Genomic DNA, 14,452 nt, shown 5'->3' on the forward strand with positions numbered 1-14,452 from the left:
ATGTTCGTTGAATCCGAATCAAGAGTTTTTAAAAACTCGGCGATTTCCCCCCATGACGGCCGTGGTGATCCGGGTGGGAATTGAAATTTCACCGTGTTAATGATCTTTTCTTCATCCATTCCGCCAAGCATCGATGATCGTTTTGTTTTGATCGTACAATTGTCCGAACAAAGCACACCGAGAGCAAAAAAAACAACCTGCGGTGGTACCGCACGTCCGCCGTTGGCGAGTTCACGACGATAACTGCCAAGGTACTCTTATTGAATACCCAAAATAAATTCTTTAACATGTTTAGGCAGCATTACGATATTTTTTTACGCTTGGGATGGAAATGCTGGAAAAGAAAAAAAATCAATTGTAGTTTTCTCAAAAAAAAAAACTTATTGATCTACATACCAGTGATGGTGCCTTTATCGTGCCTTTGAAAACCCATTTCTACTAAACTCAAGTGACATGTTGATGAATATCGCACTTTCATATGTTTAACCAAAAACCATTTCATGGCACCAAGAATCATATCGTTTGTCTAGTTTTTAATGTTTAGTAAAATAGTAAAAAAATAAAATATAATTGATATGTAAGCCTTAAACTCTAAAAAAAGCCTCAATCTTGAATTTTGAGCCGTAATTTTAAATTTACTTTGCCATCTTGGAAATTCTGGTCGCCATTTCTGGCCTCCGGATTTCTTTCCCATACCAGATATACCCATATTACATAGTTTTTGAGCCTACATTCCATTCAACAACCGCCATCTTGGATATTGGACAGTCATCTTGATTATTCTGGTTGCTATTTTTGGACTTCGGAAATCCTCCCTATACCAAATATATCCTTATTGAAAGTTTTATTAGTCTAAACACCATTGAACATCTGCCATTTTGACTTTTTGGACGCCATCTTTCAATTAAGATCGCCATCTTGGCCGCCATTTTTAAACTGCGGACATCTTCTGTATATCAAATATACCCATATTTCATGATTTAAGCTCCCTCCATTATTTTGGAGCCTAGCCGCTATATTGAATTTTGAGACGCCATATTGGGTAGGTCACCATTTTAAACTCCATTAAACTGAAACTCCATTAAACAGTCGTCATCTTGAATTAGGAGACGCCATCTTACATTTTAGACCGCCATCTTGGATATTCTGGTCATCATTTTAGGACTCCGGTTATCTTCTCCGTATCAAATATACCCCACATTGCATGGTTTTTGAGCCTAAAACTCTATTAAACAGCCGCCATCTTGAATTAAAAACCGTCATATTGAATATTGGGCTGTCAATTTATATTTGGGCCGACATCGTGGAATTTCTGGTCTCCAGTGTTGATTTCCGCTCACAATTCGTCAGCCATGCTCAAGCTTACAAAAATTGCCGCAGTTTTATGTGTCGCATGATGAGGCTTGGTTCAGTTTTATGTACGGTCAGTTCTACCGGTGCTGGTCCAGATCACTGAAATGGCCATAACTCCGAAACACCTTGTCCGATCCGGACCATTTTTAATATCAAAAAATGCGGTAAAACTCCCGTTTGATTCGAGCTACATATAATTCGAAAAATCGGCCAATGGGAAGTGCCTTGAAAGTGAGTGAACTCTTTTTGCGCACAGACATACATACATACATACACACATACAGACACCATCTCGATTCGTCGAACTGAGTTGATTGGTATATGTGATTTGACCGTCCGAGCCTTCTATCGAAAATTCTTTTTTTGAGTGAACATATGGCCTTTCAGTACACTTTGGTTTCTCGTACACATAAAGGCACAGGCATAAAACAGTACATAAAACTGAACCAAGCCTCATCATGCGACACATCAAACTGCGGCAATTTTTGTAATCTTTAGCATGGTTGACGAATTTTGTGCGGAAATCAAGACGGGAGACCAGAACCTCCTCGATGCAGCCCAAAATTCAAGATGACAGCCTAATATTCAAGATGGCGGCTCCAAATTCAAGATGGCGGTTGTTTAATAGAGTTTTAGGCTCTAAAACCATGTAATATGGGTATATTTGGTATGGAGTTCAAAAATGGCGACCAGAATATCCAAGATGGCGACCTAAAATCCAAGAAGGCGGCTCCAAATTCAAGATGGCGGCTGTTTGATGGAGTTTTAGGCTCCAGAACCATGCAGAATTGGTATATTTGGTGTTGAAAAGATGTCTGGACTCCAAAAATGGTGACCAGAATATCCAAGATTGCGATTTAAAATCCAATATGGCGGCTGTTTAATGGAGTTTTAGGCTCTAGAACCATGCAATATGGGTATATTTTGTATAGGGAAGATGCCTGGACTCCAAAAAATGGCGACTATAACATCCAAGGTGGCGGTTTAAAATCCAAGATGGCGGCTCCTAACTCAAGATTGTGGCTGCCTAATGGAGTTTCAGGCTCCGAAACCTTGCAATATATGAACGCCTGAACAACAAAAGTCAGATAAACAATATGATTTCTGGTGCCATAAAATGGGTTTTTGTTAAACGTATGAATGTGCGATACAGGTAATCTTTGATATAACGAACCCTCGATATAGCGAATACGATATATCGTACATTTTGCTTCGATATAACGTACAACATTTTTTTTTTTCAATAATAATCCCCAGATAAACTACGACTCACTCGAATCAATGTTTTGTTGCATCAATAGCCTTGTTACCCAGAATTTGTGGAAACTGGAAAAACATTAGTGTAAGTTATATCGAACCACAAAAAAACGAATTAACGTTTTCGTGAAAACTCACGTTTTTGGTTGGTTTTGCGAATGTCACCGAAATCATTATTTGGGGTTAATTTCACGTCGAATTCGTCAACACTAGCTTAAAAAATATTCTAAGTATTCATCAACATGTCACTTGAGTTTTGTTGAAATGGGTTTTCCGAAGACAGCAGAAAGGCGCCATCACTGCTAGGTGGATTAATGAGGGTTTTTATTATGATAAACAATCTTTAGAAGTAGGGAAAATGGGGTAAGATGCCGTTTTTCAAACTTTCATGGTTTTCAATGATAAATAGCCTCATTTGTTAGGCTTTCAGAGAGATAACAGCAACTAGGCAATATTTTCTCGATACTTCAGCAAAAATATTCACTAAACTATTGCATTTTCATCGATTTTTAGCGATTTTAAAAACTGGTTCGTAAAATGGAAGTGGTGCAAAATGACCATCTGCCAAGGGGTAAGATGCCATTTCATGAAAACATTAAAAAAATACGTCTATCAGTTTTTGGGCATTTCCGACTCCCTTTCCCTCCTCTGTCCTGCTTTTTTCGTATGCTCAATACATGGAATATCACTCCTCTCTCCGTTAATCGATGGTCGGCATATTCGAATAACCCCTAACATCGATAGCGTAGACATCCACAACCATGCGCCTCCATGTGTGCCTCAATCTCCTTGGAAACACATGGCTGGTAGTAAAATCACCCGAAATCCTTAATTGCAAGCACGAAAAACCGGAAGTTGCCTATTTTCGTAGGGAAATCAAAAGATTTTCCGTGGGTTTGGCGGCCTAGCTTCTAGAAGAATGGTTAATGCAAACATGGCTTGATACCATTCACCTATAGTGATGATCAAGTCCCATTCAGGAATGATTTTATGAGTTGGGCAATTTTACCCCATCTTGACATTTTGGGCTCTGCTCCCCTAGTCATTTCAGTTTTTCATATCACTTCTACGTTTACTTTTCAAACTTTTTCCAACCAAATCCAGAAGTTTCTCAAACTGACTATCAGAAATGACATTTTTTTGATTAACTGGGAACTGGAGCTCAAATTTTCAAGAGGTACATACTTTAAAATATGATCAATCAACATTAAAGTTCAGTTTTAAATTACACCGACCAATTGCCGTAAGTCGACCTCCAACGATCTCCCTCAGCTGATATTCGACCTCTCCGAACTGCAGCCTTCTCCCTATTGCAGAAACTTCAGAATTTGCCAGCACCCAGGCGGCGAGAGTTGCCCGACGAGAACCGGTCTTTCGTCGCTGTCGTAAACGTAAACCGGCCCACCAAGCCTCCAAGTGGAAGCTCTAGTAGAGTCAGTCAGCCAGCAGCTTGGGCAAACGAGTTGAACTGGAAGTGTGTAATATTACTTCGGCAGGGCCCCGCTTGTCATTTATGTCCTACCACCTAGTTGCTGTAGCCGGAGGAATTGGAGTCGTTTGCCTCGGTATCACATGTGTTACCGCCGGAGTGCCTTCGTCGTCGTAAAAGGAATAACATATCGATCCAATTTCCAGTTCGTTTCTTCCCCATGCGGAATCGATAATCATCCCATGCCCGGTATGAGCTTGGTACCGTGTGCTGGGTCGAGGTATTACTGCAACTTTTGCTTAATGGCTTTGAATTCCAGCTGGTCCAGAATCATCTCCCTGACCTTTACAGTTAAGAATAGATCAACAACTATTTTTATCAGAGTGAGATTCGAAACAACTCACCTGTAGCATTAAGGTGTGGCAAATATAGTAATAACGTAGAGTCTGGGGTAACATGACAGTGTTACTCCACTTCACGGTCCTCAAATAAAAAAAGTACTCATTTCTTCTTACGGCTATCTTGTTCGATTCGCATCTAAAAACAAGAAGACACACAAAGTGGCTTCACGTTACTCGTCGACTGCGACGGGGGAACTGCCTGCGAAAAGTATACAACGTACATAAATGGTACACACCCATTTGGTCGACGTGCTACTACTCCATCACGTGTGTTATTTAGATTCGGAGTCGTTCGCTTGGAATGCGATTAAAATCGCACAAACTGAGGCAATTCAGTTTGTGCAGGCAGCAAAGCAGGAACCGTTTTGAGACAACCAGCAACGTGAGTTGTCTTCCGAACAGAGAGACAACCAGCGAGAAGAGCTGCAAATAGAAATGTACGGACGGGTGGGTTTTTCATTTACCGACAATCGAATTTTCTTCCGTTCTTCCACATTTTAGGTGCAACATTTGTGCAATAGAGCAATATTCAATTGTGGCTGATAAAGATGGGTAGCTACGACTTGAAAATTTGATTGAATCGTCAATAATCAACCACAGGAAAACTGACGTAGTTAAATACATTTATCAGTTAAGAACACAGTCATCATCGCTCATCAGTATTATGAATAGTCCATGCTATGGAATCCATAGTACACAATGCTAAAACACCCAATTTAAATGAAAGATAAAAAGAATTACCTACAAGTTGGTTATCACAAATTAATAGGAACGAGTGCTACTTCTGCTTGTCTGAGACCCGACGTTCAACAGCACCGCTCTCGATCGTCATGGAAGATGATTGACGAAAGTGTCTTACCGTGGCCAGAGGCAGCGATACACAAAAATAACATCGCATTGTGATTGACATGCTAACAGACATTACCCGCTCAACCGAGGAAATACAAAACAGCAAATCATAAACGACGTGAACAAAAAAAAAACGCAAACAAAAACAAGATAAAAAGCAGTAAAAATCTTCAGAAAACGAGAATGAAAAAAAAAGAAGCCAAACGAACGCAAACAAAACTCAAACATCATTTCATTTTACGACGACGGCGACGACGACGATGCCCGGGAGTCAGCAGCGCGATAGCTTGAATGAATGATGATAATTAAACGGCAGCAGCGAATGTGTATAACGATAACACGGTGAAAAATGGAGATAAACTCGAGAATGATGCGAATCACTCATACAGGCGAGCGAACATATGGGGTGTGTGGGACTATTTGGTCAGGTGGGTTCTGTTTTGGGCACTGCCTGCCGTTGAGCTCTTCAAGCGAAGTATCACAAAGTCCTATGTAATCTGTTGCAAGATATCCATATAAGGAATTGCAAATGATTTTAAATCAAGTTGATTAAATTGATATCAAGTTTCAAATTACAGATCCAAAAATCTAAAAAAAAAAACTTATATTGGGTAGCTTAGATTAAGGTGCTCTTTTGTTTTTTTTTTCTTTCAAAATTTTAAAACCCGCTTGTTATTGTGAATTGTAGCGGAAAGTGCATACAATAGGATCCCCTACCCAAATCGTCACACATACCCTATGTAAGCGAAAGCAAATTTGACCGGTGAATGTGGTACAGTCAGCCATGGAAATTTTTATGTATGATGAAATAATGTTGTGGCATCAAATTTATGTGAATTGAAAGCTTTTTCTCACTAGAACTCGTCCTCATTCTTCAACTGGAAGCCCTCGGTGAATCAAAAACCCTAATTCATCCACCTAGCGGTGATGGCGCCTTTGTCGTGCCTTCGAAAACCCATTTCAACAAAACTCAAGTGACATGTTGATAAATATCGCTTAACAGATATCCATTTAATGGCACCAGAAATCATAACGTTTTTTTGTCTCTTAATAGGGTATGTGTGCCATCAGTAATCTCATGCTCCCATTTCCATCCTATTCGATAACAAGCGATGACGGCACCGATTGACTCCGTTCTTTTTGTTTTCATGGGTGCTCACTTCTAACAAAAAATACAAAAATAAGAAACAAAACAAACAGCGCTGCAATCATTTGTTTTTCGTGGGATGAAAATGGGAGCCAATACCCTATTTGAAAAAAAGCCGCCATCTTGAATTTTGATCCGCTATTTTGTATTTAAGTCCGGCATCTTGGAAATTCTGGTCGCTATTTTTGGACTCCAGACTTCTTCCTCATACCAGATATGCTTCTATTGAATGGTTTTAGAGCCCAAAGCTCAATGAAATAGCTACAAATCGCCATCTTGAATTTTCTGGTCGCCATTTTTAGACTCCGGTTGTATTCTTCATACCAAATATACCCCTATTGAATGGTTTTAGAGCCTAAATCTCCATTAAACAGCCGCTATCTTGAATTTTGAAACGCCATCCTAAATTTAGAGACGCCATCTTAGATAATTTGGCCACCATCTTGGATATTTTAATCACAATTTTAGGACTCCCAATACCAAATATACCCATATTGCTTGATTTGGGCGCCTAAAACTCAATTAAACAGTCGCCATTTCGAATATGGAGCCGCCGTCTTGGATTTTAGACCGCCATCTTGTATATTCTGGTCACCATTTTAGGAGTCCAGACATCTTGCCCATTCCAAATATACCCATAGTGCGTGATTTTAGAGTCTAAAAAGCCATTGAATAGCGGCCATCTTGAATCTGGAGTCGCCATCTTGGATTAAAGATTGTCATCTTGAATATTCGTTTGGACTCCGGACATCTTACCGATACCATATATTTATATATTTTTGCATGGTTTTAGAGCGTAAAACTCCATTAAACAGTCACCATCCTGAATTTTGAGCCGTCATATTGTATTTTAGACCACCATCATGGATATTCAGGTCACCATTTTTGGAGTCTACACTTCTTCCCTTGCTTCTTCCCCATATCAAATATACCCATATTGCATGGCTTAGGTCCCAAAACTCCATTGAACACACGCCATCTTGAATTTTGAGACGCCATCTTGGATATTTTGGTAATTATCTTGGATATTTTAATCGTCATTTTTGGATTCTAGACATCTTCTCCATACCAAATATGCCCATATTGCATGGTTGAAAAACCTAAAAGCCCATTATATAACCGCCATCTTGAATTTGCAGCCGCCATCTTAGATTTAAGAGCGCTATCATCGCTGGATGCTCCCTGAGGTCCACGCGAATCGCTAAAAACACCTTACAATTTCCTAAAACTCCTTGAAACGTCTTGCAAAACTTAGAAATCCCGAAGCCTTCATGGGATCATCTGGTGTTTTATGAGACCATTCTGGGAATCTCAAAGGAATTTTACATGTTTTACAAACCTTTTTAAGTTTCAGGTGATTTGAAGGTGTTTCAAGGGGTTCAATTGGGCGAGGTTTAGACGCATTTCAGAGGGATTTCAAGGCGTTTTAGAGAGTTACAGTGAGTTATGGGGGACTTTACGGAGGCTGGTAGGGGTTTCAAGAGGGTTCCTGGTGATTCTACATTACTATTGCATCACGTTGCGAACAGCTCGCTGACGTAGTGTATGGCTTGGGCCAAAAATGACCCTGTTGCAAAAGAAGGGTTATGGGATTATTATGAATTTATGAAGCTACGAGAGAGGATTTTCAAGGCGTTTCAGAGCATTAAAAGGACTTCGAATGCATTTTCGAGAGCTCCAGGAGAGCTTTAAAAATTTCGAGGTTTTAGGGAGTTCCAGGACGGTTCAGGGGAGTCCTCGATGGTTTCAGCCCGGTGGGGTTTTAGGGGGTTTCAAGGGTTCGAGGAATTCCAAAGGATTGCATGGGGAGTTAAAGAGAAGTATCAAGGAGTCTAAATCAAGGAAGTTTCAGATGGGTTTTATGGCATTTCAGGGGAGCTTTAGGAGTTGTTTAGAAGGAAGGGTTTAGGAGGGTTTTAGAAGGAAATTGAGCATATAGGAGAACTTAAGTATTTTAGCCGTTTTGTTTTCTTCTTTATGAGGTGTTTTTCAAAAGTTATTGAACTCAAAGTTGGCTTCAAATCTTTCCCAACCAAGCTGAATTATGCGACCAAGTTTCAGGCATTTTGGTATACAAAAACCTCCCATGACTAAGAAAATAAACCTGCCGAGCCAATAATACCCAAAAATTGCTACGGCACTTATGGACGCTCCCTTACCACTTTACCGAACATATTTGCATAAGGCTGGGTGAGCATAAACTTTGTTTGTAGCGCTTCAAATGATCACTATAAACCGGTCCAGAAAGTTTAGACCCTCCCCTATTATCGTGCTCTGAGTCTGATTGATGCTTCAAGTTTCAGATTGAGTTTTGACTGTTTCTGCTGCTCATAGGTTCAAAGATTAAAATGTTTTTTAGTGCAACGAAAATTCAAACGTGAGATTGTTGAAAGGTTTTAAGCAGCATTTCGATGAGCACTTGACTTCGACGACGGTTGGTCGACAAAGGACCTTTTTTATCGTCGGGCAAATCATGTTGCAAAAATACCGTGAATACCAGGTCGCAACGCACTATGCCAAGTAAAATTTTGAAGGCTAATTAGTCTTGTAGAGGTTTTGAGAACCATCATAAAACCTAATACCTTTTATTTTAGTTTTATGATGGTTCTAAGAACCTCTTCTAGTCTATTTGACTGAAAAATGATACATATGTGTTCATTGAGGTGGCATGTGACAGCATCAATGGCTCAGAGAGACGGTTTGCCTGGGACGGTTTTCTTGGTAAGCTGATCAGACTGACAAATTTTACATAATTGTTAAGGACGCTAAAACGATCGAAGAAACTTTGTTCTAGGTTGTTGCAATCAAGTTTCAACCTTTCAACTTTCTCATACTACGTTAACACACTCAATTACGATACCCAATTATCTATCAGTTTAAACGTTTTCTGCATCATTACATAGATATTTTTTCTATTTTTATCTCAATTCGCAGATCGACGGTCATGATTCGGGTACGGAGTCCGATGGTGACTTGGATCAGGAGGACGATCTGATTCAGGAACACGATATGGAGCTAAGTAAGTACTGTTGTCTGGTTTATATTAAGTGATGTGATAGTCGTCATACTACCTATTTCATTATTCTTCTGATGGGCTTGAACACTGCAAAAGTTAATTGCATATCACATACAGGGGATAGACAAAATGATCGGGACAGGCAAAATTTTCACTTTTCAAAAAATGTTCAACTAGCTGTAACTTTTCGTAAAGTTCATAAATATTCTCAAATTTTTACTGTAAGTTCATCAACTAGTTGTGTATCAGTGGTCAAAATTTGGGAAAGATCGGACCATTCTCCACGAAGTTATAACAATTCTTGGAAAAGGTTAAATTATCCGATAGCCAAATTTGAGCTGTTATATCTCCGGATTCAATGAACCGAATGCAATGAAATTTTGACCATTTATGACTTATATAATGAGCTATCAGAAACCGTTAACTTAACTTGCAATTCTTAATACGGAAGAAAATTATAACGATTAGATTATTTTTCTAATAAAACACCAAATTATCAAAAACTTCAACATCGTTTCAAAATTCAAGATGCAAATTATAGTTTATTTAATTTCCCTCTAACTGACTTATATATAAACGTGTTTTGAAGGAAAGTAACAACATAGCCGCCAACAATTTGAAAAAGTAATGGAATACATATTTAAAACAGACCAATTTGCTAAAAAATCGTGAAAAAAATAAAATCGCTACAATTTTTTCTCTTGTTGGAAATTTCAAGTTTAGTCAAAAGTTTTCTAGAAGTCATTATATAAGTCATGTATGGTCAAAATTTTATTGCAATCGGTTTATTAAATCCGGAGATATAATAGCTCAAAGTTGACTATCGGATAATTTTACCTTTTTCAAGATTTTTTATAACTTCGTGGAAAATGGCCCGATCTTCCCCAAATTTTGACCACTGATACACAACTAGTTGATGAACTTACAGTAAAAATTTGAGGATATTTGATGCACTTTACGGAAAGTTACAGCTAGTTGAACATTTTTTTAAAAGTGAAAAATTTGCCTGTCCCGATCATTTTGTCTATCCCCTGTACATAATTTGTGTTAGATAAATAGCAATCCATCACATAATCTTTTTGTATGGTATATATTGAAGTCCATTAAAATTTCAAAAGGAAACAACATGAAAACCTTTTTCAATGTAAGGAAGTCTGTGGAAAATAAAGCGTTAGAGGAATCTCCGTTTTCTAAAAATGTCAGTTGTTTCTATAAGCTTTGCTAGATTTCTGGGCCTACGTGGAATTTCACCCTTTTCATCGTATGCGCAAGTTACAAAATAAATTGGTCTAATTGAAAACAATTTGGCTAATTGATAGAAATGCCCGTCCATATTTTCTGTTCCACTATATTTCTACATCTGCTTCTCATCTAAAATTTCCCAAAACAATGCAAAAACACAATCTAACTGCAGCAAACCTATATGAAAGCGTGTGCCAAATTGATAAATTCAAAATGCCAAGTTGCAGTCACACTGGTGGTGCTACTGCTGCTGCGTTGCTAAATTGCTCTCGATCTGGCGATACAAGTTCTGGCAATTTAGTTTTATTGCAAACTGAAACTAGCATTTAGTTTTGCGTTGCTCCCCGGCAACGGCTCCCATTTCAGCAGTGGGTCATTTCGGCACAGATGCTCTTGTTTCTGTATGTTTGTTGATTCTACAAAAAAAAAAAAAACTGCTGCTATTAACAATTGGCCTTTGTTGATGGTATGTGTCCTTTGAGCGTTGGGGCATTGTTTCAATTTAGGGTTTCACCCTAGGTTTCACCGGTATAGTGTCTATCGCCCGCACTGTTTCTTGATTTTTTCAAGTCAAAGTGATGGATAGGATAGTTAGCTGAAATGCGGACACATATTTGAGTATTAGTTGATCTCATTACTTGCACTATGTTGTGAATTACCTGTTAATGGAAGAACTTTGAGAAGACAGAGAAGACAGAGAAGACAGAGAAGACAGAGAAGACAGAGAAGACAGAGAAGACAGAGAAGACAGAGAAGACAGAGAAGACAGAGAAGACAGAGAAGACAGAGAAGACAGAGAAGACAGAGAAGACAGAGAAGACAGAGAAGACAGAGAAGACAGAGAAGACAGAGAAGACAGAGAAGACACAGAAGACAGAGAAGACAGAGAAGACAGAGAAGACAGAGAAGACAGAGAAGACAGAGAAGACAGAGAAGACAGAGAAGACAGAGAAGACAGAGAAGACAAAGAAGACAAAGAAGACAAAGAAGACAAAGAAGACAAAGAAGACAGAGAAGACAGAGAAGACAGAGAAGTCATACACGGTGATTCTATTTTATTTTATTATTTTATTATTATTTTCAGCAATTTTTTCAGTCAACTAGAAAAATGGGTTATCTGTCGTTGAACGTTATCGACCCAACGCAATCCTCTAAGGCCAATCCAGTCTCAATTAGATGCAAATTTGTTTCGCAACCGTCATTTCTGATCCACCTTCGTCCAAGCAGAAGCCAACTAACAAGCGAAGGATAACGACGACAACGACGACGACGATGACAACGCACAGCTTCCAGTTCATTTCAGCAATTAAGACGGACATTTCGGACTAACAACCGTTTTCTGGCTCTGACTGCTGCATAATTTGATGTCGGCTGTGCTTCGTCGAGCAGCAATAGAAAAATACACCAGTAGCAGTGGCATCAGTAGCCACTTCTTGATAGGATTTCTTTAGACAGGCACCATCATCGCCTCCGCCACCACCGACGCAAAGTGCCAAAGCACCAGCCAGCCAGCACAGCACCAGGGTCGAATCAAGCAAGTGGAAACTATTAACATTTCAGGCTGTTCAGCGAAGTGGACGGACCAGCTTTCGGGTCCTGATGGCTGCTGCGGCAATACAGCAGAGCAACCATATTGCGGCAGAGAGTGTATACCATCTTCATTTGCTTGCGTATGATATATATCTTTTAAGACAGTCTCATAATTCTTCGTCGTAATTAAGATTTGTGTTCGTGAAAGGAGCGCAGTAGAAGATCGGTGACAGCGGCCGTCCGTCGTTCCTTGCCGTCGTCCTTCCGTTCAACCGGCCGAGCCCGACCGTATGAGTATCCTTTTTCCCATGGCCTTATATGGTCGGCACGAGCGAGTTGTTGGGTCTTCATGGTTATGAAGATGTCTTCCATGGCTTCGGCTGTAGGAATATGACGTTGTTGGTGGGCCTGGTACAAATACTGTGAGTACGTTTATGTCTTAATTTCGTAGACTTTTTACATGACTGCAGTCTGGTGTATCTATATAGTGTGCTTTTCACCTTAATGTTACTTAATCACTTCCTTTGTGGTAGGAATACTATCTTGATTTCCGATTGACAATTCCTGCATTATTATATGGTGTATCAGGCAAGAAGATTTCCTATGTCTTAGGATGTAACTAGAAAATTTACATTATGAAAAAATGCTGGACTGATCTGGAATCGATCCCAGACACCCGTCCTTCTCGTAGCGCGCGGCTCATTTTTTGTTTATAGACAAAGGCATATGCTTACATCTACATTTGTTTGTCCAAAGTAGCAAACGAGACTGTCTCACTCCATCACTAAATCCTTCTTTTTCTTTATGGCTCTACGTCCACACTGGGGCTTGGCCTGTCTCGCATCAACTTAGTGTTCTTTGAGCACTTCCACAGTTATTAATTTAAGGGCTTTCTTTGTCTGCCATTGCATGAATTTGTATATTGTGATGCAAGTACAATGGGCATAGGGAGTCGAGAAAATTTTCCCGATCAGAACGGGAATCGAACCCGCCGTCTCCGGATTGGCGATCCATAGCCTTACCTACTAAGCTAACTGGAGACCCCATCACTAAATCCCTTCCGTTTAAATTCTGGCTTATGTTCAGGACATATTGCAATATTTGAGCACATTGGGGAGACCACATGCGAAACATTTAAGCAAAAATTGCCTTTTTCTGCTGTATCTGCCACTGAGTGCTTCTGCCAGTGACGACTACCGAAATTAACGAGGCAGATGACAGTCTGCCGTTGGCTTGTTCCATTTGTGGTTTCGAGAGTTGCCTGCGTTAGGCACATCGAACCAAGTACATCAGAGAGGGCATTTGAACAAACGCAGGAGGACGCACCCCACCGCCGCTAAGGACGAAACGAACCGCAGTGTGTATGACGTTGTAAAATATTATTGTTTTCTGTCGCACGCTTACGGATATTACCTCTCCCCCGTTGTTGTTGGGGATATCGAGCGTTGGTGACTTGAAATGACACCCCAAGGGCACATGAAAAGCGTGCCCCAGAGGAGCACTTCGGTTCTACAAATTTTCCCCCAAAACGGTCTACGCAGGTGATTTGCCGAAAAAACAGCTGATTTTACGATGACAGGATCGAAAATAGTTTCGCGTGTTGGACTGCGTGTGACTGCGTTTGCTCACCGGCACCATACCTACCATACGGTTTGCGTAGACTGACCGTACAGAAAACGAAAGTAAACGAATGTTGCGAGGAGCGAGAGTCGTGAATGACTTTGGTGGACTTGGCAAGTATTCGCGCGTGAAATAACTCTGTGAATTATGCCAGGAATGCTTAAACGGTTCGGTTAGTATATCGCACATCTTAGATTTTCTTCGTTTTATTTAACTGTGTAGTGATGGTCATTTGTCAAGTGGTGGTGCACTCTGCGAATCGTAGCATAGCTTCGTGTGACGATGCATTGTGACATTGTGTGTCGTTTGGGAAGCTTTTCGGGGAGGATGATGAGGATTGAGGAGTAGTGAAACGGAACGAAGCATTTAGGTATTCTAATTTTAGTTACATGAGTTACTTCACCAATGAAAGTGAAACATTCGACGACTGATTGATTGATGGTTGAGCGTTGAATGAACACTTCGACATGACAGAGACGCCTTATCAGCATAGAATACACAGTAAAGCATTGGCCACTTATGTCTAGGGGAACTAAACGCCATCCGGGGGTAAACCGCATTTTATAGTATTGAGCAGAGTTTCGTAAGATACAAGAAAACTAGATCTT

General features: G+C 39.9%; 1 protein-coding gene across 2 annotated transcripts in view; it reads left to right on the top strand.

Annotated features, from left to right (window-relative positions):
- The window catches only part of LOC109428002 (dual 3',5'-cyclic-AMP and -GMP phosphodiesterase 11), a 177,782-nt gene that overhangs the window by 62,440 nt on the left and 100,890 nt on the right, over positions 1–14,452 (top strand). For both annotated transcript variants that reach the window (XM_019703663.3, XM_019703670.3), the window contains exon 2: positions 9,371–9,455. In XM_019703663.3, the coding sequence (XP_019559208.2) occupies positions 9,371–9,455 (85 nt within the window). The remainder of the gene's footprint in view (positions 1–9,370; positions 9,456–14,452) is intronic.

The sequence above is a fragment of the Aedes albopictus genome, chromosome 2 (genome assembly GCF_035046485.1).
Source record: "Aedes albopictus strain Foshan chromosome 2, AalbF5, whole genome shotgun sequence".
In the NCBI taxonomy this organism is placed as follows: Eukaryota; Metazoa; Arthropoda; class Insecta; order Diptera; family Culicidae; genus Aedes; species Aedes albopictus.